Below are 25,517 nucleotides of genomic sequence, written 5' to 3' on the forward strand. Positions count from 1 at the left end.
GACAAAATTAAAAACAAGGCTTTTAATTTCTGCAAGAGCTGAAATGTAACGTTTCTCCTGCTTCACACCCGGCCATTGGCATTAACATCCAGGCCTCTCTTCCTTCTGGATGGATCACCCCACATGCAATTCCTTTTTTAGGGAACTGTCCTTACAATTCCATGCCCAGTTAAGTTTTAGGAAAATTTAATACATCAGATTGAAACTGACACTCAAAAACATTTTCAGTATCTCACATACCTTCACGACTATTTTATCATTGCACGGACTCTGAATTTCTCCACAGCAGTTTTTGATGAACCACACTTATGTCAGTAAGTACATAACACTTTATTTACTACCACTACTAACATTTACTTCTTATTATTAGGACAGAATCACAGTCTGTCTTATTTACTAGTCTATCTACGATGACACTGGTTTATAATTGTGCTTGAGGGTTTGGGTGAGAGGATTTCATCAATGACTAAACACAGCCCCAAACAAACCATTTTATATTTTTCTGATGAGATCAGGGAATTCTGTCTTTCTTCCACAGCAGAAAGAGCAGAGCCTGTACACAGTGGGATTATGGCTCATGAGAACAAAGGGAGTGACGGTCGGGAATCCTGTGGTGATTAGTATAGAGGTGGTCACCACCCACCAATTGGGATTATCACAAAGAGCCAGATAAACATAAAACACGAAGGAGAGGGTGTACAAAGATACAAAGGCGCTTACCAGAACAAGGATGGTGTGGATGGCTCTGGTCTCGGGGGAGGATCTTGGGGAGGCCTTGGTCCTATGAATGTGTTGGACCCGCTGCCTGTGCCTGTTCAGGATGAACACCATTGAGCCGCTGGCCCAGGACATGAGCCCCAAACATAAAACATCATGAAAGGCTATCAATGCTGTATACGTGGAGTCTGAGACTTTGTCGTGAAGCGGAGTAGGACAGGACATCATTGTGACGGTTTTGTTACTCCATCTGCCAGTTGCAAACACTGGAAAAATAAAATTTACCAGCATGTGGAGGACCCAGCAGAGGGTATTGAAGGACCCGATGTACTTCAGGGCTTTGGCTTTAAGTTCTGCCCACCTGGAGTTTCTGGGGCTGATGGTGATGGCCTGGAAGATACTCAGGAGACAGATGGTGCCAATGATCACACCCCTGGCCACTCTGTGAATGTATAAAACAAGTTTGCATCCAAAATAATTGAGGAAATGTCTTAACCCAAAAGCTGCCATTGTCCGTGGGATTCCTCTGGAGAGAAGGACCAAGGAGTTGGCTACAGTCAGGTGCCTGAGAATTAAACCGGTTGACCTTGGTTTGCATCCACTGAAGGCAAGGGTCACAGAATGATATAAGAGCGAGAAATTTCCCCAAACTCCAACGACTATCTGGAACAGGAAGATCATTGCAAATTTCAAATCCGCGAAGGCCATTCTGTCATTTTCCAAGAATTTGACATCAAAATGCACACGCAGAGCTTTTCTGTAAAAACATGAGTTGTGGGCTACATTTTTCACGGAAACAGAAATCCCCAAATCTCCATGTCCAGTTATTCCTCCAAAAAATCCACGTCTGTAATGTATTTTCTTGTGGAGAGATTTACCAAGTTTGATTTGTATCTCACCAGAGCACCTGCATGAGCCACTGTTATTAATGCTTCGCATGGCCTAATATTTAATACTCACAAATTTGTGAGCTAGAAACTAAAATTATTCTCCTTTTACAGACAAGGGGAATTTAGGTATGGGGAAGTTGTAGTGAGGGATCAAACCAAGGAAGCCTCATTACATTGACACTGGTACTTAATATCATACCACACTCTCACAGCTACCTCATTTTGTTTTTTAATATTATGCCATCTATAATATTTCCACATTATTTTGTAGTTGTAGTTAAATACAGTCACATTTTAAATTTACTTTGTTTTAAGAGTGCCTGGGTGGCTCAGTCAGTTAAGCATCCAACATTTGATTTTGGCTCAGATCCTAATCTTGTGGTTCATGAGACTGAGCTCTATGTTGGGCTCTGCACTGACAGTACGGAGCCTGCTTGGAATTCTCTCTCTTCCTCTCTGCACCCCCCTTTTCAAAATAAATATATAAATATTAAAAAAATTGTTTTGTATAAACTTTGTTGTAATAATTTGCCATTTGGTTATGTATTTATTTTATATTCTAACACTTTTGAATGAAAACTCAGTACTCTTAATGAGAGTAGATGCATTGAATGATTTTCCACATTTTGATTAGATTTATTTATTTTTAATGTTTATTTATTTATTTTTGAGAGAGAGAGACAATGCAAGAGCAAGGGAGGGGCAGAGAGACAGGGAGACAGAGGATCTGAAGCAGGCTCAGTGCTGAAAGTGCAGAGCCTGATGCAGGGCTCAAACTCATGAACAGCGAGATCATGACCTGAGCCAAAGTCGGATGCTTAACCAACTGAGCCACCCAGGCATCCCCTTTTTAAAAAAATATTGATTGATTGATTGGATTTATTGAACATGGAAAAATATAAAGACATTAAGAGGAAAAACTTCATTTTTTGTCAGGGACTAAGTGCAATGACAGTAATCACAGAAATTATTGCACAAAATTATAGTGTGCCCTAAATCACAGAACATGATATTACTGTAAGTAACAAAACATGTTAGGGTAGAAAGTAATTTAATACTCATTAGAGTATAGGCAACTATAACTTTATTACATTAGAAAAACTAATTGAAACTTTAACATTTGATTTGGGAAAGATATTAAAATGCAAAAAAAATTATGTGAAATGTGATTTGGGGTCATGAAATCTTTTGCATTCAATAAATTGAAATGGATGAGAGATGAGCAGAGAGAGCCTGGTAATAATATGGAATGGTTTTAAGCCAGAAAAAAATAACACAAGAAATATTTATGCTTTAAAATTGCTGAAGCCCCAATTGTTTTCCTGCTGTCTGAAACCTTCAACTCTGGCATTAAAGGACCTTTCTTAATTTCAGGTGACAAAATCATCTCATCTTGATCAAAAGACCACAGATAGTTTCAGTAGACACACATTTTGCCATCTCCATTAAGGACATCACACACAAATTACAGAGAAAATAATTCTGTTTTAGCAATTGCAATTCAGCCACGCTGCTTCTGCTGGGAATTGAGCAAATAAATTAGCTCCATCATACTTATTATGAAGGTATTCTGAACAAGCCTCCCCAAAATGTGCTACTTTGGCATATGGATTAGTTGGAGCCAGAGTCTATAAAACCCAAAGACACAGAAGAGCTTTTACCTTCTCCTTAATGACCTGAAAGAATTTAGATAGGGAGCCTGGCCCAGTAAGGGAACTTTTGTCCAAGAGATCTTTTTTTCTGGAAAACCTATCTGTATGGCAGGGTGAACATCTGCTTACCGAACATCTGCTCTTGTCATTGTCCTGTCTATTACTCTCCTCCCTTTGGAAGCCCCAGGCTCCTATCTCATTCCTTGGCTCAGAGTGGTAAATAAACCTCCATTGCCTGACTTGTTCCCGGAGTCTCATATTCTTAGGGGGCCCGTGTCTGTAACTAAATTTGTTTTCCTTCGGGTGCCTGGGTGGCTCAGCCAGTTAAGCATCCGACTTTGGCTCAGGTCATGATTTCACAGTTTGTGAGTTCAAGCCCCACATCAGGCTCTCTGCTGTCAGCACAAGCCTGCTTTGGATCCTCTGACCTCCTCTCCCTCTGCCCCTCCCTCATTTTCTTGCTCTCTCTCTCTCTCTCTCTCTCTCTCCCCACTCTGTCTCTCAAAATAAATAGACATTAAAAAAAAATTTCTCCTGTTAATCTGTCATGTTCATGTGATTATTAGATCAGCCAAAGAACCTAGAAGGGTAGAAGAAATTTTTTCCTCTCCTCCCCAACAATCATATGCACAGATTTTCCTGATGTAAGTATGGTCTTTTTGAAGTATTCTCTGTGAACTTTGCACATCATATTAATTATTAGATTAATTTCCAAATTACAGTCTTTGACTACATTAAAATAAAGATTTTTTTTTTGTAAGTAGGCTCCATGCCCACTGTGGAGCCCAATGTGGGGCTTGAACTCATGACCCTGAGATCAACACCTGAGCTGAGATCAAGAGTCAGATGCTTAACATACTGAGCCACCCAGGCACCCCCCAGAATGAGGATTTTAATGCCACTTGGTCAAATCCCAAGAACCACTTTCAGTGAGGATTTCATTAACTTACATCAGCAGCTGTCTGAGGTTGCTGTTGTAGGACCTGCAGCCTCCAGTCTCTCCACAAATTCAGCCCATGCCTCAGGACTTACCTTCCTTCTAGTGGCTTTGGCACTGGCTCAGTTTTTAGCCCCAAAGAACTGCTTTTTGAGACATGAGCTCCTATGCAGATTTGTGATTCATCATCTTTCCTAGCAGATTCTGCCTCTCAGCTGGAAATTGGAAGTCCTCAACTGACTCCCTCCTGCTACCAAGAAAGTGGGCTCCATGTGAAGGTCCTGGCAGCCAGTACATGCAGGAGTGGGGCAGCCAAACCCTGAGATATGTGTATTGATCCTGAGACCTCCCCTCCCCGCAGCACTGCAATTACCACTTCACCTGTAGTGGCAGCGATGGTTCCCACTTGGGGAGCTGAGAATAATTCTGAAAAACATTGTCCTGGTTTTCAGTTCCTGGAAACGATTACAAGTTTCTGGTAAGCATTTCTAATGAGACCATTGGAGAGTTTGAGAGAGGCTCCCCCTGTGTCATGATCCTTGGGGGCAGACAAAGGCTCACTTGAAGCGGACAGGATATGTTGAAGTCTGAAGCATGAGGAACTGGCAGAGAAATATATATATATATATATATATATATATATATATATATGTGTGTGTGTGTGTGTGTGTGTGTGTGTGTGTGTGTGTGTGTGTGTCTCATTGGAGTGCATACTTCCCTAGGGAAATAGTCTATCCAAAATATAATTCTTTATTAATCTGCAGACCCCTGAGTACCACCATTATCTAATTTTAGGCAGAGAAATAGAATCTCACAAAGCACCTGAGAAGGGTTTTCCATTTGGCATGTGCAAAAGGAAGAACATTATACCAATAACTGACTTGAAAAACAAAAACAAGGGGTGCCTGGGTGGCTCAGTCGGTTAAGCGTCCATGTCCGACTCCTGATTTTGACTCAGGTCATGATCTCATGGTTTGTGAGAGTGAGCCTCATGTCAGGCTCTGAGCTGACAGTGTGGAGCCTGCTTGGGATTCTCTCTCTCCTTCTCTCTCTCTGCCCCTCACCCCCTCTCAGAAATAATATAAATAAACATTAAAACAAAACCAAAAACATTTGCTTCATTTGGCCAATTCAATAAAAATTAACTAAATGAAATAAAAATTTTCTGGGAAAATATGCTTTGCCATTTTTAAGTAGAGATAGAACTTTTTTTTAATGCTTATTTATTTGTTTTTGAGAGAGAGGGAGAGAGCACAAGTAGGGGAGAGGCAGAGAAAGAGAGAGAGAGGGGGAAACACAGAACACTAAGCAGGCTCCAGGCTCTGAGCTATCAGCACAGAGGCTCGAAACCACCGATCACGAGATCATGACCTGAGCCGAAGTAGAATTCGTAACCAACTGAGCCACCAAGGCTCCCTAGAGATAGAACTTCTAAATAATAAAATATCCATAGAGGAATGAGAGTTTATAAAGCAGTTTCTCACAAACAAACAAACAACAACAACAACAAAAAAAGGATAGGTTGTTTAACAGAAAGTTCTACAACACATTTAAATATCAAGATGTTGCTATTTATTTAAGAGCATTGCAGAGGAATTAAATTTTCCAAACGAATTTTATAAATCAAATAGAATACCGATACTAATACGTCACAAAGTTTGTAGCAATACAGTACCACAAAAAGATTCTACATAGGACTACATAGAAACAAGTAAAATATAGCAAACATACTACTACTGATATAATATAAAGATAATATATGGTTTCCTAGGACTTCTATAACAAATTTCCACAAAATTTGGTGGCATAAAACAACAGAAATTTGATCTGAGTCCAGAGGTTCAAAGCTTAAGTGGCCAGTGGACCACGCCTTTTTTTGTTTTGTTTTGTTTTGTTTTGTTTTGTTTTGTTTTGTTTTGACCATGCTTTATCCAAAGGCTCTAAGGGGGAATACTTTCTTGCCTCTTTCTAGCTTCTGTTGGCTGCCAGAAAACCTTGGAGTTCCTTGGCCAACAGCTCCACAACTCTAATCTTTGTATATGTTATCACATGACCTTCTTCCCTCTGTGCCTTTACTTAGCCTTCTTACGAGACACCAGTCATTGGACCTCTGTCTATCTGAATTCAGTATGACCTCATCTTACCTTGATTTCATCTGCAAAGACCCTATTTCTAAATAAGGTCACATTCACAGGTTGATGGGGATTGAACTTGAAATATTCCTGGGGACACAATTCAAACCACAACTGTGATTAAGTGCATTTTATGTACTGAATTCAGGAACGATTAAATATGAGACAATCTACTAATAAAATTCCTTGTATTTATAGATAGAAAAATAAAATCAGGAGACCATGTTCATAGACACAAAAGCATCCCTTGGCAGAATTCAACAAGTGCTAAATTAAAACACTCAAAATTAGGAATTGATGGATCTTTGCTAACTTGACAAAACTAAACATTCATTGTTCTCATGAGAATGAATTAGGAAGATTCCCACTAAGGTCAGGAATAAGACTAAAACATACACAATTACTTTATAGTCAGTTGATACTGCATTGAAGGGTTAGCCAAGGACATGTTAAAGTGGCATAAGAACTGAAACAAAGAGGGGTGCCTAGGTGGCTCAGTCGGTTAAGCGACCCACTTCTGCTCAGGTCATTATCTCACTGTTTGTGAGTTCAAACCCCACCTCAGGATCTGCACTGACAGCTCAGAGCCTGGAGCCTGCTTCACATTCTGTGTCTCCCTCCCTCTCAGCCCCTCCCCTGCTGGTGCTCTGTCTCCCTCTCTCAAAAATAAATAACCATTAAAAAAATTTTTTTTAAAAGAACTGAAACGAAGATATAAAAGTCTGTTAGCAAAAGATATAATTGTATATTTGGAAACACAAAAGGAATTAATAGCAAAAAAATAATTTGGTAAACTAATATATTATTGACATACAAAAAAACAGGTATCTACAAATGTACAAAAAATAATAATTTACAAGTTACAATTGAGATGGGAATTACAGTTATTTAAAGAATAAAATAACACAATAAAATAAACTAGGAATAGAGGCACATGGCTGGTTCAGTCAGTAGAGTGTGAGACTCTTGATCTCACCGTGGGTGTAGAGCTTACTTAAAAATAAATAGGGGTGCTTGGGTGGCTCAGTTGGTTAAGCGTCTGACTTTGGCTCAGGTCATGATCTTGTGGTTCATGAATTTGAGCCCCACATCAGGCTCTGTGCTGACAGTGTGGAGCCTGCTTGGGATTCTCTCTCTCCCTCTCTCTCTCTGCCCCTACCCCATTCATGTGCACTCTCTCTCTCTCTCTCTCTAAAAAAAAAAAATATATATATATATATACATTTATATATTATTATATATATTATATTATTATATATTATATATATATAGTGTTTAAGTACTCAATATGTTTTTAAAAATAATAATAAATAAATACAAATTAAACTAGGAGTAAATCTAACAAAATACTTTTAGTATATGTGACAAAAACCATAGAAAATTCCCGAAATAGATGCATGTAGACATAAGCAAATAGAAAAATTACATCATGCTCTTGGGTAGAAAAACTCAATGTTATAAAAATCATCAGTTGTCCTTAAGCTGATTAAAAATGTAATTTTACCTCAGTACAGATACCATCAGTTAGTTCTTAGAACTAGGCATGTTACTGCAAAACTCTTATGGATGAAAATACAAATAAGGATAGCCAAGAGAACTCTAAAAAAAAAAAAAAAAAAAAAAAGAGGGGCACCTGGGTGACTCAGTTGGTTGAGTGTCCGACTCTTGATTTTGGCTTGGGTCATGATCTCAGGGTTATGGGTTTGAGCCCTGAGTTGGGCTCTGCACGGAGCATGGAGCCTGCTTAAGAGTCTCCCTCTGCCCCTCCTCCACTCGCACTCTCTAAAATTAAGTAAACAAACAAACAAACAAGCAAACAAATAAATAAAAAGAGGGTAGCTAGCCCTATAAGATTCTATGTTGATCATGAATAGACTAACAGACAAATATTCAGAAATATAACATGCATAATAAGAGCCAAGAAACAACAAAACTACATTGTAGTTGGCATCATTAATATTTTTTTTTTTGCCTCAGAACTTGATGTTTCTTATCACAAAGAAAAATAAAATTCGATTTATTCTTCACATCCTGTAGCAAGACAAAGGCCCAATGACAGATAAACCTAACACAGCAAAAGAAAAAAGAAGTTTTTTATAAGGTAAATTATGACAAGTTTTGCCAGGATTTTAGTGTTTCTGAGAGTGGGCATGCCCCCAGACCTCTCTACTCCTGTACTGTCACTGTGTCATTCCCCTCGATTCTTGCTTTGGAAGTGGATAAAAAATGTTTTCTCTGATTCCTTATTTTTTTTTAAGTGTTCTTTTTTTTTAAGTTTTTTTAAGTTTATTTATTTTGAGAGGGGGAGGGGCAGAGAGAGGGAGAGAAAGAGAATCCCAAGTGACGCAGGGCTTGATCCCACAAACCCTGAGATCATGACCTGAGCTGAAATCAAGAGTCGGACGCTCAACCAACTGACTGAGCCACCCAGGCACCCTGCTTACTTCTTTGATAGACTCAAAGAAACCTATATGCACATGATCCTCAAATGATCAGTCAATGGTCTTCTGCTGAGGAAAGGCACACAATCTCATACTCCCGGAAGCACAATGTCTCTTGAGATAGGACACTTCTTCCTGAGGTCACAGGTTCTATCTCACGTGTGATCAGAGGCTTTCACAGGCTCTACATGACTCTTCAGACCAGCCCTACCACAGAGGCTGAGCCTTGAAAATCTGACATCAGAAGGTGACTGATGAACACCAGTCATGGGTACACTCATCTCCTACAGGGATTCTGTTCTTCCTTAAGAATCCCTCCAGATCCACTCAAATACAATGAATTTTCCTGGAGATATCTACCTCTTGGAGATAGATTGGTAGGTTTGGACAGAAGCTTTCATCCTCCCTGGGACCCCTGCTCTTTCCACCCATCCTATCTAAAAGTATGATGTTCTAATCTTTCCCAAGAGCCCTCATCTCAAGGAATCTCTTTGTGTTGGTTTGAAACCTCAAGAGCTTCCTGGGTGGCATCTGAAACCAGACCCTGTGCACAGAGGGCAAGGATGGATGGAAGAAAAAAAAGGCAGGCCACTCCAGTTTGGTAGGTGGCAGATATAATAAGCAAGTGAGAATTTGCATACAAGGTTTGTCTTGTGCACCATAAAGTGAGTAGGCCTCTGCCCCTACCCACCAGAATCTTTCAAGCTTGGACAGAGACCTTAATAGGATTCAGTCACATACACCATCCAGATGGTCTCAACGACACATTGCCTCCTCAAGGCTGCATCCTTGAAAATGGTTCCTAGTACAGCGGGTTGAACATACATTCCAAGGACAAGGGAAGGGGTTAGAAGCCTCTGGTCACTGAGGGCCTGCCAGCTCTCATGTCAACTGGTGGTCACATCTTTTCCATGACCTCCCCCAACACTCTGTGACCATGTAATTGATTTAGTAAAGTGGGAAGAGCAAAGTGCAAGAGGCACCTTATGCTGGGTCATGGGTCTGGGGTTCCCTTGCCTGACTTAGGTCTCTGATTTACCCAAATATTGATAAATATAGCTTCCTCTCTAGGTGGTGGTAAGACAGTAGGAGGCTCAGTTTACACAAGAAGTAGAAAATGGAATCAGTGATGCATGAAAGCATGGAATCCAGCTTAAACTCAGCCATGAGGTACTAGGTCTCTTTGGAAAGGAAACAAAGAGTCCTCCATCATCTGAAGCACACTGTGGCCTTGGACAGCTGGATACCGCTGATCTAATTCCATGCCTGCATCACAGAGCAACAGAGCAGACCCAAAGGATTCTTATGGGTGAGGTAGGGGACCAAAAGAGAAAATGATCCCACAGCCCCTGCCCTTCCATCCACTCATACAGATACTGCCACCATCCTGGCCCAGCACAATTGCCCTACCCTTCTCCAGGACTCCCTACGTCCCATCCCCTTCCTCCTGCCATGTCTTACCTACACTTTGGAATAACTTTCTAGTTATTCCACTGATGTTAATCCTCACATAACCCAAACATCACCTGCATAACCCTTCAGCCTTTAGAAACCTCAGGTCTGACCACACCAGATCCAAGGTCATGAAAGTCTGAAGTTTTTCCAGGAATTTTTGCCAATTCCCATGGATTGGCAGGATCTCCACCATCCTCCATTTAGTTTTCCCTGAAAAACCTGTGAACCCAGGTACAGAATTCAGTCTCCCCTCTAATTATCTCACAAAAATAAAAGGCTTTTTTAAAAAGCCTCAGTGAGCCCTTGAACTTTATACACTGTAAGATGGCATAAAGGGAAACATCAGCATACATACCCCATAGAAAATGATTTCATACACTCTTACGGTGATTTTTTTCTTCCTTCCAAAGTTGCTTCTGCACTGCCAAGCCAATGAGAAGTCTCAGCTCTCCCCTTTCCACCTATGCAATGTCCCCCATTCTGACCACTCTGCTCTCCCAGACCCAATGTTTTAATTCATTACCATTTTTACAGTGATCAATTTGCTTCTCCCAAATCATACCCGACCTACACACCCAAACTCATCCTGATTTGGAGACTGAGGGAAGCTTCTCTTAGCATAACACAATCTGTTAGAGGGGGGGAAAATGTGTGAATACAAACACCATATGATCACTTTCAGAAACTAGAAAGAGTTCAAAATTTTAGCCAAATGGCAGGTGAACAAGTTAGTCTTCAAAGGTTTCATGGATGTGGGTAGAAGACACAAGACTCCTAGATCAGAGACAAGGGCTTTATTATTCACAGTACCACAGGTAACATAAGCTTGATATGTGCATTGGTTCCCTTTGGCCCCCAAGCTTCAAACCGATCCAGCTTTTGCCTGGAAACATTACCTTCATTTTCCTGCATGACAAATAAATCTGTTCTATGCCCCAAAAGGAGAAACCATCTATTTTCTAAGGCTGTTTTCTATATAGACACCTTTGGGAAAATAGGAATAAAATCTATCAACAACTCTGCCCACAAGACACACAGAAACTTGAAAATCCCATGAGTATCAGCTCCTTCTTTCAAAGCATCATTATTATTTTAAGATTTATTTTTATTTTTAAGTAATCTTTACACCCAACATGGGGCTCAAACCCACAACCCCAAAATCAAGAGTCATATACTCTATCGACTGAGGCAAACTGGTACCCCACAGCTCCTTATTTCTGTATAGTTGACTTCTGGTAAATTTTCCCATGAGTATACTCCGCCATTGGACAGTGGCAAATCACAGAGAATAGGCTGATACCAAATTCATTAATCATTTGATTAAAGTTACTATCATCAGGGCCCCATGCAGTCAGATCAGGGAAGCCTGACCTCAGCAATACACTCAAAGTCCCAGATTCAACCACCTGAAAAATTTCATAAGCCATCAGGACATGCTTTGGGGAGCCAGGTGGTTTTCTCCTTAAGTGTTTGCATTGACCTTTATATTGAAGCTGTATCAGGGATTTGTTCTAATCAAGTGTGGTAAGGTGACAGAAATGGAAATGAATGCCTTTGAAAAAAGAGTTTACTACTTACAGCTCCTGGGGAAAAGGAACATTTCACACCACACAAGACCCACAGGGAAGTACCAGGCAGGGTCAGTAGGAGTCTGAAGGAGCAAAGGGAAAGCACCGCTCAGAGCATTTAGTGCGCTTTCTGTGGGAAGAAAGAAGAGAGGGAAATCAAACCACTTAAGATTGGCTAGTTTGAATAATTTCAGTGGACTCTGGACAGTAGGTGTGGTCCCCAGTCATTCAGTACCCGGCCCAGGGGTGATTTAGGGCAAGGGTAAATATTGGTTTGGTATGTAAGAGTTGGTTAGGGCTATGGGCTCTGGAATGGCCGGTGGGTTTACACAGACGATTGTCACAATGTGAGGCAGTGGTTAGCTATCTCTAGGCGTTAACTAGCACAGAGCGGGACAGTCTCTCTAGAATTAGGAAAGCCTCCAAGATGCCAAAGTATCATAAAGCACAGAAAATAATAATAATTTTTAAAACCTTGATTAATACATTTCACTTGGCCAGGGTTATTAATCCAGGTACACACTACTCTGGCCTGCAAGGAAGAAGTCTAGAACTATTTCTTCACTCATAATAACCATGATCGGTGAGTTGAGGCTGATTTGAATACCTTCCAGGGCCAGTATGTTGTTTCCTTAAATACTGGCAAAGTCTCTTATGACCACCCCTAAGGTTCATGTCAGCCTATGCTCAGGGGTGAGGGATGTCAATGAATGGTTTCCACATAAGAAGAAGAATCCTACGGATGTACACAGCATATGTACTTAACAAGTTTTTTTTTTCTTTTACTTTTTTTAATGTTTGTTTATTTTTTTTTTAATTTTTTTTCAACGGTTTTTATTTATTTTTGGGACAGAGAGAGACAGAGCATGAACGGGGGAGGGGCAGAGAGAGAGGGAGACACAGAATCGGAAACAGGCTCCAGGCTCCGAGCCATCAGCCCAGAGCCTGACGCGGGGCTGGAACTCACGGACCGCGAGATCGTGACCTGGCTGAAGTCGGACGCTTAACCGACTGCGCCACCCAGGCGCCCCAATGTTTGTTTATTTTTGAGAGAGAGAGAGAGCAAGCAGGTGAGGGGCAGAGGGAGAGAGAGACAGAGAGAGAGAGAGAGAGAGAGAGAGAGAGAGAGAGAGAGAGAGAGAGAAACAGAACCCAAAGCAGGCTCCAGGCTCTGAGCTGTCAGCACAGAGCCTGACATGGAGCTTGAACTCACGAACCGTGAGATCATGACCTGAGGGAAGTCGGATGTTCAACCAACTGAGCCACCCAGGTGCCCCAACCCCAACAAGTGTTGTTTTTAAGGCTGGGTCCTACCAGTGGATCCCATGTCAATCAGAGTGCATGGGCTGAGAGCACCTAAAACATGCCATCCCTCTAGGCTGGCAAACCTTAGAACTCTGTGTTGTCCTGTAACTTTTACCCCTTCCATCCCTATCCTGGAAACAGTCAAGAAGAGAACATCTGCTCTTGAAGATGGCTACATTCAATCACCAAATGGCCAAGCCAAGTTGTGTGGGCCAGGAGGAGGACATAATAGAGGTAGAATCAGACAGTTGACCCATTTTCAGATTTGGTGATAAGACGCATAACATGGTGGGAGTGCAAATGATCCAGAAAGGGTAAACAGTGACACGGCTTGCAGGGTCACAATGATGTGGCTGGAGTTGGCTAACTGACATGCTGGAGGCATTAGCAGTGTGAGGCATGATGGCCTGGAGTCATTCTGCCTGGAAGGGTTGGGAGCCTCCCCAGCCGTGAGACAAACAAGTCAACTTCCTCCCAGAACCACAGGTCTGTCACGCAGTGATGGCCTCTGCATCAGCGCAGAGCTGAGCTCCATCATCGATCGCATGATCAATCAGTGCTCGGTGATCAGTCCCTTATGACAACAAGCCCTTAACACGGGTTTCCAAGGGAGCAGCAGCTGAGATGTGTTCCCAGGTCCCAGCCCCACCACCATAATCAGAAGACCTACAGTTTTCAACATGGAAGGTCAAGAGCTAGAACAGAGGCAACAACCCCAAACCCTGAATTCTGACGACCGATCTTTGGCTGGAGCCACCATGCCCGCTTTGGGTTCTGCGTGGCTGGCACTGAGGCTGGGCAGCCACAGCACCCTAGGGAACACCATTAGGTGTCACTTTTCCCAAGCTGTCACTAAACCCTTGGCCATGCAGTCAGGAATGCTCGGTGAACCAAAGGCCTCACAGAAGAAGGAAATTTGCTTCAGACACTTGAGAAGGTATTGCAGACAGGGAGTCTGGAGTTCTCTCTTGTCCAGCAAGGCAGAGGATGCAGGATTAAATATGAGAGAGGCTAGTGTCCAGGAAGAGACAAGAGCCAGGAATAGTGGTTTTGTCTCCATATTTATTCAGCTCACAAGATATTACCCACATGATGAACGTGAAGAAAACAAGATCCTACACACATGAAGGTGGAGAAAACAATCAGAAAGTAATCTTTAACTTGTGCGTGTAAGAAGCAAGGCAAGTGGAGTTTGCAATCAAGGTACATTAGTATACTGGCACCAGATGGACAGTAATTTCCTGCAGGTGATACAAGTTACTCATGATCCATTACACTATCTCACTAGCTAACCTCAGGCATTTTTGCCCCATGGTGGTGGCTTCCACTGTAAGCTTTTTTCTAACCCATTTATGTAAGTAGAAACTATTTCCTCACAAGAAGGCATAAAATTTCCACCAAAGATAGCTCCCAATTTTTCCTTTAGACCTGAGATGTGCATGCACCAGTGTATTTTCCCCTCTTGTATATACAATTTCTACATGACAAGCAAGGCTTCTGGGGCCTTTCAAAGAGCTTGCATTGGCCCAACTCAAAGCTGGAGGGGTCTGGGGGTCTCAAGCCCTGGATGGGAAAGGATTCAGTCTGACAAGAGCCCCATAGGAAGAAAAGAACTGACCTTCAGGATCAGTACAACCAGTAATTATGTCCAAGTAGCTATGAATCTAAAACCCCAAGGCACTTCCAGGTGGCGCCTTCGCCAACTGGCCCCAGACAACAAAATCACCAAATTCTCCTCACCAGTGGAAGAACTGAGCATTGTAAATATGACCACACATTTCCAGGAAACCTCAACTGGAGAAAGGACTATGAATTTCAATCACCCTTACTGATAGAGAGGTGGTAACAACCCAGGCAGGACTATGGAGACCACCCTTCTGACTTGTCGATGAACAAACACAGTACTATCCACACAGTGGAAAGTTTGGACATAGAAGGGTAGAGACACTCATGATAAGACCTATCGTGCCTCCCTAATACTTTTCTACCTGCACTTCATCCAGATTGGCGTGATTCACTCTGGCACTAATGGGACCTGGAAGCCCAAACATACAACAGGTGGATTCCAGCTACTGACTGATGGAGAAACAGCAGGATGCTGAATTAGCCACAACTCACAAACTTCCCTTGTTCAGTTCTCTTCCTTCCCTCACCGTGGACCCTGTCCAAACCCTATCAGCTGAGTTTGATTGCTTTATAATTATTTTTTCTTTTTTTTTCTTTTTTTTTAAATGTTTTTATTTATTTTTGAAGGAGAGAGAGACCGAGCGTGAGCAGGGGAGGAGCAGAGAGAGAGGGAGACATAGAATTTGAAGCAGGCTCCAGGCTCCGAGCTGTCAGCCCGGAGCCCGACGTGGGGCTCGAACTCACGAACTGGGAGATCATGACCTGAGCCGAAGTCAGATGCTTAGCCGACTGAGCCACCCAGGCGCCCCTATAATTATTTTTTCTATGTAAATAGAGGCTAATGAGTTTAACACTTACTTGAGTCAGGGGCCAAGCAAGGTTACGCTATCCCCTGGGCATGTGAATGCAACAGGTCAGGAGAAGCTAATATGGGAGGAGACAGGGAAAAGGGGGAGGTTGTATTTATATTTTTAGTTTTTCCCCAGTTTTATTGAGACATAATTGACCTATGATATTTTATAAGCTTCAGACACTTAATGATTTCTATCACAATGACTTCAGACAATGTAATGATTTCTATGTGCATAGGTAAATGATTACCTCAATAAGCTTAAGTAACATCCAGGTACTATTCTCTTTTCCCTTTTCACACTAAGGTCTGTGCTGCCTTCTTACTGTGGTACATTCCAGGGCTTGGGAACACAGCAGTCCCCCCCCCCCCCATTCCACGGGGGATACATTCCAAGACCTTAGATATATATCTTGAGAATGATTAGTTGGAAACACCAATGATTGGTTGATATGCATATCTTATACTTCTTCACTAATCACTAAAGTAATGAATACTTGTTGCAGAAAATGAGCAAACATAAGTGTAGAAGACTCTGGCAATTCTTCAAAGCTCTTGAACTGAAAAAGGATAAATATCTCTTCTTTTAAAAATGGTAGAATCCACCCATCAAACCATGCGATGAAGGTGCTTTATCTGTTTATTTACAAAGATATCTCTTTCTTCTGTGTATACGTCTTCTACTTAGGCTTCCTATCATTACTGGAGTCAATATTCCTCAATTACTCTTTACTACAAAATTCCATGTCATCTAACTTTCAACTTAATCGGCATCGAGTAGGTCAAACATGTCCAATAATTCCTAATGCACATTAGCGGTTTCATGTTCTTTCTTTTACTCGTATTCCACTGAGTATCCTTATCAGGTATTTTGTCAGATTCCATATTTTTTTTATGTTTATTTATTTTTGAGAGAGAGAGAGAGAGACATATCGTGAGCGGGGGAGGGGCTGAGACAGAAAGAGACACAGAATCTGAAGCAGGCTCTAGGCTCCACACTGTCAGCACAGAGCCTGACCCAGGGCTCAAACTCATGAAAGGTGAAATCATGACCTGAGCCAAAGTCAGATGCTTAACCGACTGAGCCACCCGGGTGCCCCTCAGGTTCCATGTTTCTGCTCATAACTTGAAGGCGGTGCACCCCAGTGGTCTGAAAATTAATAAGAAACCTGTTTTTAGGCAGAAAATCTTCTACGGAAAGTGGAAGATCCAGTAAGACGCAGGTGCTTCACCTCCAGTTCCTCATCTGTCAGACCACAGCATCCTGCTTCTTCCCTGTCTGCCTCCAGGGATCCCAGAAAAGAAAGTACTGTTCACAAAGGCAACCAACTGAATGGGAGAGGATATTTGCAAATGACATATCAGATAAAGGGTTAGTACCCAAAATCTATAAAGAACTTATCAAACTCAAAAAACAAGTAATCCAGTGAAGAAATGGGCGAAAGACATGAATAAACACTTCTCCACAGAAAACATCCAGATGGCCAACCGACACATGAAAAAAATGCTCAACATCACTCATCATCAGGGAAATACAAATCAAAACCACATTGAGATACCACCTCATACCTGTCAGAATGGCTAACGTTAACAACTCAGCATACAAGAGATATTGGCAAGGATACCGAGAAAAAGGATCTCTTTTGCACTGTTGGTGGGAATGGAAGCTGGTGCAGCCACTCTGGAAAACAGTATGGAGGTTCCTCAAAAAATTAAAAATAGCACTGCCCTATGACTCAGCAATTGCACTACTAGGTATTTATCCAAGGAATACAGTAATGCTGTTTTGAAGGGGCACATGCACCCCTACGTTTATAGAAGCACAATCAACAATAGCCAAAGTATGGAAAGAGCCCAAATGTCCATCGATGGATGAATGGATAAAGAAGATGTGGTATGTATATGCAATGGAGTGTTACTCAGCAATCACAAAGAATGAAATCTTGCATTTGCAATTATGTGGGTGGAACTAGATAGTATTATGCTAAGCAAAATTAGTCAGAGAAAGACAAATATCATATGACTTCAGTCATATGAGGACTTTAGGACGCGGAACAGATGAACGCAAGGGAAGGGAGGCAAAAATAATATAAAAACAGGGAGGGAGACAAAACACAAGAGACTCTTAAGTATGGAGAACAAACAGAGGGTTACTGGAGGGGTTGTGGGAGGGGGGATGGGCTAAATAGGTAAGGGGCATTAAGGAATCTACTCCTGAAATCACTGTTGCACAATATGCTAACTAACTTGGATGTAAATTAAAACAATAAAAAATTAAATTAAATTAAATTAAACTAAATTAAAAAGAAAGTACTGTTCACACACGTTCCAAAGGACTCTTCAGAGATATGAACCAGAAGGTTGTAATTGTTTTTGGTAATTGGCAACTAGGAAAAACTTTTTTTCAGAAACATTCCTAGGTCTCCAAGTCTGCACTGTCACTGCCAGTACATGTGAAATGGTAATTGTGGGTCTAAGGGGAGGTGAGGACACAGGACCACAAACCCATAGCTTACAGTATGGCTGCCCCCCCTAACCCCCTGCCACCCCCTGCACACAAACACATAAGCAAAGGCTGTTGCAACCTTCACACTCAGTCCACCAGCCTGGCAGCAGAAAGTATTCAAGTAAGGGTTTTCTCTTTCAGGCTGAAGAGCAGAGTCCCTAACGAAAGGAGGTGTTTCAGGAGCCTGTGTAAGTGATGTCAGAAAAGGAATACTTCTGGGGTGGAGCCTGCTCCAGTACCAAAGCTATATGGGGATGAGGGAAATTCCTAAGGCATGGGCTGAGCCGGTAAAGAAAACTGGGAGTACTAGACCTACACCAACCCCTGATGATTCTTTTCCTTTTCTTTTTTTTAAGTAGGTTCTGCACCCAATGTGGGGCTTGAACTCCTAACCCTGAGATCAAGAGTCACATGTTTTACTGACTGAGCCAGCCAGGTGCCCCAATCCTTGATGATTCTTAACCTAATACAATCCTTACTCACGGTGTTTGCTCGTGTTTAAGCCAAGTGATTATGGAATTTGATTTTTTTTTTAATTTTTTTTAACGTTTATTTATTTTTGAGACAGAGAGAGAGCATGAACAGAGGAGGGTCAGAGAAAGAGGGAGACACAGAATCTGAAACAGGCTCCAGGCTCTGAGCTGTCAGCACAGAGCCCGACGTGGGGCTCGAACCCACAGACTGTGAGATCATGACCTGAGCCGAAGTCGGTCGCTCAACCGACTAAGCCACCCAGGCGCCCCTGGAATTTGATTTTTAAGGTGTTTAAGGATTATAGTTCTTAAACCATCTTCTGTTCCGTATACCTTATAGAAATCCAAGACTAAAATTTTAGGTTTATTAGAGGTGCATCTATAATGTACAAGGTGCCATGCTTTTAACAAAAAGTAAGATGGGTCCATAGGAATCACCCAACCCTTGGCAGAAAAAGTACGTCTGAACAGCCGCTGCTGGAATAGAAATATATTTCTCTAACTTGGGTTATGACACAACTCAAGGGAATTAATCCTGCCCCACTGAAAACATCCATTTCCGATGATAATGGTGAAGACAGTTTTCCCTCCTGAGGTTAGGAAAACAGCATTTTTTTTTATTTTTTTAATATATTTTTTTTCGTTTTTATTTATTTTTGAGACAGGGAGAGACAGAGCATGAATAGGGGAGGGTCAGAGAGAGGGAGACACAGAATCTGAAACAGGCTCCAGGCTCTGAGCTGTCAGCACAGAGCCCGACACGGGGCTCGAACTCATGGACCGCGAGATCATGCCCTGAGCCGAAGTCGGATGCTTAACCGACTGAGCCACCCAGGCGCCCCGGAAAACAGCATTTAAAGAAAGGTAATTTAGGATTTGTGTTTCAGACAGTGGTGGTTAGGCTCAAATGTGTCCTGTGATATTTTCTCTGGTTGAAAAATATTGTGATATCCCAAACTCAATGCACATTCCTCTTTGACTTTAATACCATGCACAAGTTTCACAAATCTCATTTCTAATATTTTCACTTAACTGAGGTTTGAAAAGAATGTGATCAGAAAATAGGTACGATTTTATTTCTATACATTTTATTATTTATTAAGCTTTCGTGACCCATAGTTGATGGCATGGCATAAATTGTTTAATTCGGTGATATTAGTGTTCAATTACTATAATACAGACACAGCACTCTCGTCCTGGTGTAAAACAAATGAGTCTTTCTGCAAACATCCTAACATTGAGCCAATTTTGCATTCATTAAACCCAAACTTGGTAATGGGGCAGATTCCTTTCGTATGATATTGTTATCTGTACTGCATATAAATTTTATTAGAATCTCTAAAGCCTTATTCTTTAAGATTTTATTTTTTTAAGAAATCTCTACCCCCAATTCATAACCCCAAGATTAAGCGTCACAGATGCTGAGCCAACCAGACACCCCTCTAAAGTTTCATTCTTAACTGGTGTTGACTTATAGAATGATTCTTTATACATAAAGAAAGGTTTTAGGGGTGCCTGGGTGGCTCAGTCAGTTAAGCATCTGACTTCAGCTCAGGTCTTGATCTCACGGTTTGGGAGTTCGAGCCCCACATCTGGCTCTGTGCTGACAGCTCAGAGCCTGGAGCCTGCTTCGGATTCTGTGTCTCCCTCTCTCTCTGCCCCTCCCCCACTCACGCTCTGTCTCCCTCTCTCAAAAATAAACACACATTATGTCCATCAACTGATGAATGGATAAAGAAATTTTATATACACAATGGAGTACTACGTGGCAATGAGAAAGAACGAAATATGGCCTTTTGTAGCAACATGGATGGAACTGGAGAGTGTGATGCTAAGTGAAATAAGCCATACAGAGAAAGACAGATACCATATGGTTTCACTCTTATGTGGATCCTGAGAAACTTAACAGAAACCCATGGGGGAGGGGAAGGAAAAAAAAAAAAGAGGTTAGTGGGAGAGAGCCAAAGCATAAGAGACTCTTAAAAACTGAGAACAAACTGAGGGTTGATGGGGGGTGGGAGAGAGAGGAGGGGAGCTAATGGGCATTGAAGAGGGCATCTTTTGGGATGAGCACTGGGTGTTGTATGGAAACCAATCTGACAATAAATTTCATATATTAAAAAAAATAAAATACATTAAAAAATTTTTTTATGAAATACTACCAATCTAAGGTAAAAGTTGGGGCACCTGGCTGGCACAGTGAGTTCGAGCCCCATGTTGGGGGCAGAGATTACTAAAAATAAATAAATAAAGCTAAAATGAATGAATGAATGAATGAATGAATAAATAATAAATAATAGTAGGGATGCCTGGATGACTCCATTGGTTAGGCATGTGACTTTTTTTTTTTAATGTTTATTTTTGAGAGAGAGACACAGAATCTGAAGCAGGCTCCAGGTTCCAAGTTCTGAGCTGTCAGCACAGAGCCCGACCCGGGGCTCAAACCCATGAACCATGAGATCATGACCTGAGCTGAAGTTGGAAGCTTAACCAACTGAGCTGCCCAGGCGCCTCTAGGCAGCTGACTCTTGATATCAGCTCAGGTCATGATCGCACAGTTTGTGGGACTGAGCCCCATCTGGCTCTGCACTGATGGCACAAAGGCAGAGGGAAAAACAACAACAAGAAAATACATGTTTCCGATAAGATGAGGGAATTTTTTAATTCTTATCCAGGCAAAGCTGGGCCTGGACACACTGGGGTCACAGTTCATCAGCATAAAGGGGCTGAGAGTAGGAAAACATACAGCAAAGAGAGCTGACATGGCCATCAGCAACTGGCTGGGTTATTTATTTTAATTTTTTTTTTAACACTTATTTATTTTTGAGACAGAGAGAGACAGAGCATGAACGGGGAAGGGTCAGAGAGAGGGAGACACAGAATCCGAAACGGGCTCCAGGCTCTGAGCTGTCAGCACAGAGCCCGACACGGGGCTTGGACCCACGGACCGTGACATCATGAGCTGAGCTGAAATCGGACGCTTAACCGACTGAGCCACCCAGGCGCCCCTGGCTGGGTTAAACAAGCCACGCAAACTTGACAAATGGAGGAGAGTCTATGACAAAACACAAAGGTGTTCACCAGAACGAGGATGCTCTGGGTGGCTCTGGAACCAGCAGAGAATCTGGGAGAGACACTGGTTGCATGAATGTATCAGACTCTGCTTGTGCCTGTGCAGGATGGAGACCATGTAGCCCCTGGCCCAGAGCATGAGCCCCAGAGAGAAAACATCAGTGAGCGATAGCCACACCACAAACAGAGAGACTCTGATATTATCGTGAAAGACCCCACAGTATCCATAATTCCTTTTTCACGTTATGTTTGTGCTAATCCACTGGGCAGTCTCATAAAGCGGGAAAATGGTGTTTATCAGCACATCCGGCATCCAGCAGAGGGCGGTGGAGGGGCCGATGTACTTTGCAACTTTCCCTTTAAGCGCTGCCCACCTGGAGTTCTGGGGACTGATGGTGATGGCCTGGAAGATACTCAACAGGCAGGTGATCTCAATGGACACACCCCTGGCCACTCTCTGAACATAGAAGAGAAGGACACATCTAAAATCGTCAGCACGTGGGGCGCCTGGGTGGTTCAGTCGGTTAAGCGTCCGACTTCGGCTCAGGTCACGATCTCGCGGTCCGTGAGTTCGAGCCCCGCGTCGGGCTCTGTGCTGACCGCTCAGAGCCTGGAGCCTGCTTCGGATTCTGTGACTTCCTCTCTTTCTGCCCCTCCCCCACTCACACTCTGTCTCTCTCTGTCCCTGAAAAATGAATAAATGTTAAAAAAATAAAATAAAATGAGGGGCATCTGGGTGGCTTGGTCGGTTAAGTGTCTGACTTCGGCTCAGGTCATGATCTCGTGGTCCGTGAGTTCGAGCCCCGCGTAGGGCTCTGTGCTGACCGCTCAGAGCCTGGAGCCTGTCTCAGATTCTATGTCTCCCTCTCTCTCTGACCCTCCCCCGTTCATGCTCTGTCTCTGTCTCAAAAATAAATAAATGTTAAAAAAAAATTTTTTTAAATCATTGGCGCACTGCCTCACCCCAAAATCTGCCATCATGTGGGGGACTCCTTTAGAGAGAACGACCAAGGCGTTGGCTACAGTCAGGTGCCTGGGAATCAAATCTGCACACTTCGCCCCCAGTGAAAGAAAGGAGGAGGTAAGGGTGAAGAAGAGACAAGGTCCCCAGGATTCCGACCACAGTCTGTGACAAGATCACTCCGACTGCCAGATCCCTGGTGGCCTTCCTGCCAGTCCTCAGTGACTGATGCTTGCCTTCAAAGCCATTGGATCCTGTGTAGGAACTGGGGGCGGGAAGGACATCCAGAGTGTCAACTGAATCCCAACATTCTCCGTTTACTCTGGGTTCTAAGATATTTCTAACTTCATTTTTTCGGTCTTTTCTTAAGAGATTTTTCAAGAGTTCGGGGCACCTGGGTGGCTCAGAGGGTTTAGTGCGAGACTCCAGCTCAGGTCATGATTTCACAGTTCATGGGCTCAAGCCTCGCATCAGGTTCTGTGCTGACAGCTCAGAGCCTGGAGCCTGCCTCCGATTCTGTGTCTCCCTCTCTCCCTCTTTCTCTCTGCCCCTCCCCCACTTACTCTCTGTGTGTCTCTCTCTCAAAAAATGAATAAACATTTTAGGGGCGCCTGGGTGGCTCGGTCGGTAAAGCGTCCGACTTCGGCTCAGGTCATGATCTCACGGTCCGTGAGTTCGAGCCCCACGTCGGGCTCTGTGCTGACAGCTCAGAGCCTGGAGCCTGTTTCAGATTCTGTGTCTCCCTCTCTCTCTGCCCCTCCCCTGTTCATGCTCTGTCTCTCTCTGTCTCAAAAATAAATAAATGTTTAAAAAAAAATTTTTTAATGAATAAACATTTTAAAAATATATATATTTTTTCAGGGGGCACTTGGGTGGCTCAGTCAGTTAAGTGTCCAGCTTTGGCTCATATCATGATCTCATGGTTCGTGGGTTTGAGCCTTGTGTTGGGCTCTGCACTGACAGCTCAGAGCCCGGAGCCTGCTTCAGATTCTGTGTCTCCCTCTCTCTCTGCCCCTCCCCTGTTCATGCTCTGTCTCTCTCTGTCTCAAAAATAAATAAATGTTAAAAAAAATTTTTTAATAAAAAATAAATAAATAAACTTTAAAAAATAAAACATTTTTTAAATGAAAAATATATTTTCACTGGTATAAAAGTATACATCTATTTGTGGATGATGCTTTTTGTGTCTTTTGAACACACCACAGAGACATGCACACAGACTAAAATAAAAGCTATTGTTTATGAGTTGTGTGTTAAGCTGAAAATTTGTTCTGTTGGGGCACCTGGGTGGCTCAGTTTGTTAAGTGTCCAACTTCAGCTCAGGTCATAAGCTCACGGCTCGTGAGTTCAAGCCCTTCATCGGGCTCTGTGCTGACAGTTCAGAGCCTCGAGCCTGTTTTCAGATTCGGTGTCACCTTCCCTCCCTGTCCCTCCTCAGCTCTCACTCAGTTTCTCTCGCTCTCTCTCTCAAAAATGAATAAATTTCAAAAAAAAAATTCTTTTAAAAAGAAACAAAATTTGTTTTGTTGATCATTTAGGAGTTGTATTTTAGAATTTTGAGACACTTGAACATATATTGATATGAGTGTTACAAAGCGATAAGAGTATGTCTGTGACATGATTGTGGAATGAATGGAAATTTCAGGACCGATGCCTGAACAATTTAGAACCTTCACCCGCAAAAAATGAGTATCTCCAAGTAAATAAAGGCGAGAGCCTTCATTTCCCAAAGCAAACTGTAAGCAAAGACAAAGACAGGGGTCTTTGCAGATGAAATATGACGCTTTATGCAGAACTCTCAGTAAATCACTCCAGATCCATATTAACGACAAAGAAAAACCTTTACTAACCTTAAAACTGTATGGGCTTCAGAGTGGAGGGCTCTGCCAGAGAACTGAACCAAGAAGGTAAAGTTGGTTGTAATGGAACAAGCTGATGTCAGGTCCCTGACGCACCCCAGTCATGTCACTGCTGTGGTATTGTTGGAGGGCGAAAAAAAACAGTCAATTATACACCATGCCTCCAGCCCATATCAGCGTCTGCCTTTGTCACCGGCTTTGGACCTCTATCGTCACCTTGGTTCCAAACGGACCCCAAGTTCTCATGCTCCACTGGTGGCCCCTGCACCAGCCCCTGCGAATGCAAGGTATGAATGCGCCCCCTGCAGGAAGAGCCAGGTGTGCGAGGAGGCATCAGACCAGTGAACCTGATGCGGAGGAGAGAGCCTGCTCCGGATGTAGAGAGTAACGTGTGCAAAGCAGGAGCTTTAAAACATTTTTTGCATATTACTCTGAGCTGTTTGCTACATTCTTGTTTCTATGAAATATGTGAATTATACTAAAAGTTGTTGACTTTTAAAAAAAATTTTTAATGCTTATTTTATTTTTGAGAGAGAGTGAGACAGGCAGAGTGTGAGTGGGGGAGGGCAGAGAAAGGGAGACACAGAATCCCAAGCAGGCTCCAGGCTCTGAGCTGTCAGCACAGAGCCCGATGCAGAGCTTGAGCCCACGAGCCAAGAGATCATGACCTGAGCCGAAGTCAAGAGGCTCAACCGACTGAGCCACCCAGGTGCCCCTATAATTTACTGTTTTTGTTTTTTTTAATTTTTTTTAACGTTTATTTTTATTTTTGAGACAGAGAGAGCAGAGCATGAACAGGGAGGGGCAGAGAGAGAGGGAGACACAGAATCGGAAGCAGGCTCCAGGCTCTGAGCCATCAGCCCAGAGCCCGACGCGGGGCTCGAACTCACCGACCGTGAGATCGTGACCTGAGCTGAAGTCGGACGCTTAACCGACTGAGCCACCCAGGCGCCCCTAATTTACTGTTTTTAATCAACAACGTTTAGGGGCGCTTGGGTGGCTCAGTCGGTTGAAAATCCGACTCTTGATTTCGGCTCACGTCGTGATCCCCGGGTCTCGGGATGGAGCCCCAT

General features: G+C 42.7%; 1 protein-coding gene and 1 pseudogene across 1 annotated transcript; both read right to left on the reverse strand.

The window, feature by feature from the left end:
- Positions 1-492: 492 nt before the first annotated feature.
- On the reverse strand, positions 493-4,030 carry LOC115502200 (vomeronasal type-1 receptor 2-like; the record flags this gene model as incomplete). Its single annotated transcript, XM_030297378.1, has 2 exons — positions 493-1,390; positions 4,020-4,030. Coding segments are annotated over 2 exons (909 nt in total), but the record flags the coding sequence as incomplete, so codon positions are not given.
- A 543-nt stretch (positions 4,031-4,573) lies between these two features.
- LOC115502201 lies at positions 4,574-25,517 on the reverse strand (annotated as a pseudogene).

Source organism: Lynx canadensis, chromosome E2, assembly GCF_007474595.2.
Source record: "Lynx canadensis isolate LIC74 chromosome E2, mLynCan4.pri.v2, whole genome shotgun sequence".
NCBI lineage: Eukaryota > Metazoa > Chordata > Mammalia > Carnivora > Felidae > Lynx > Lynx canadensis.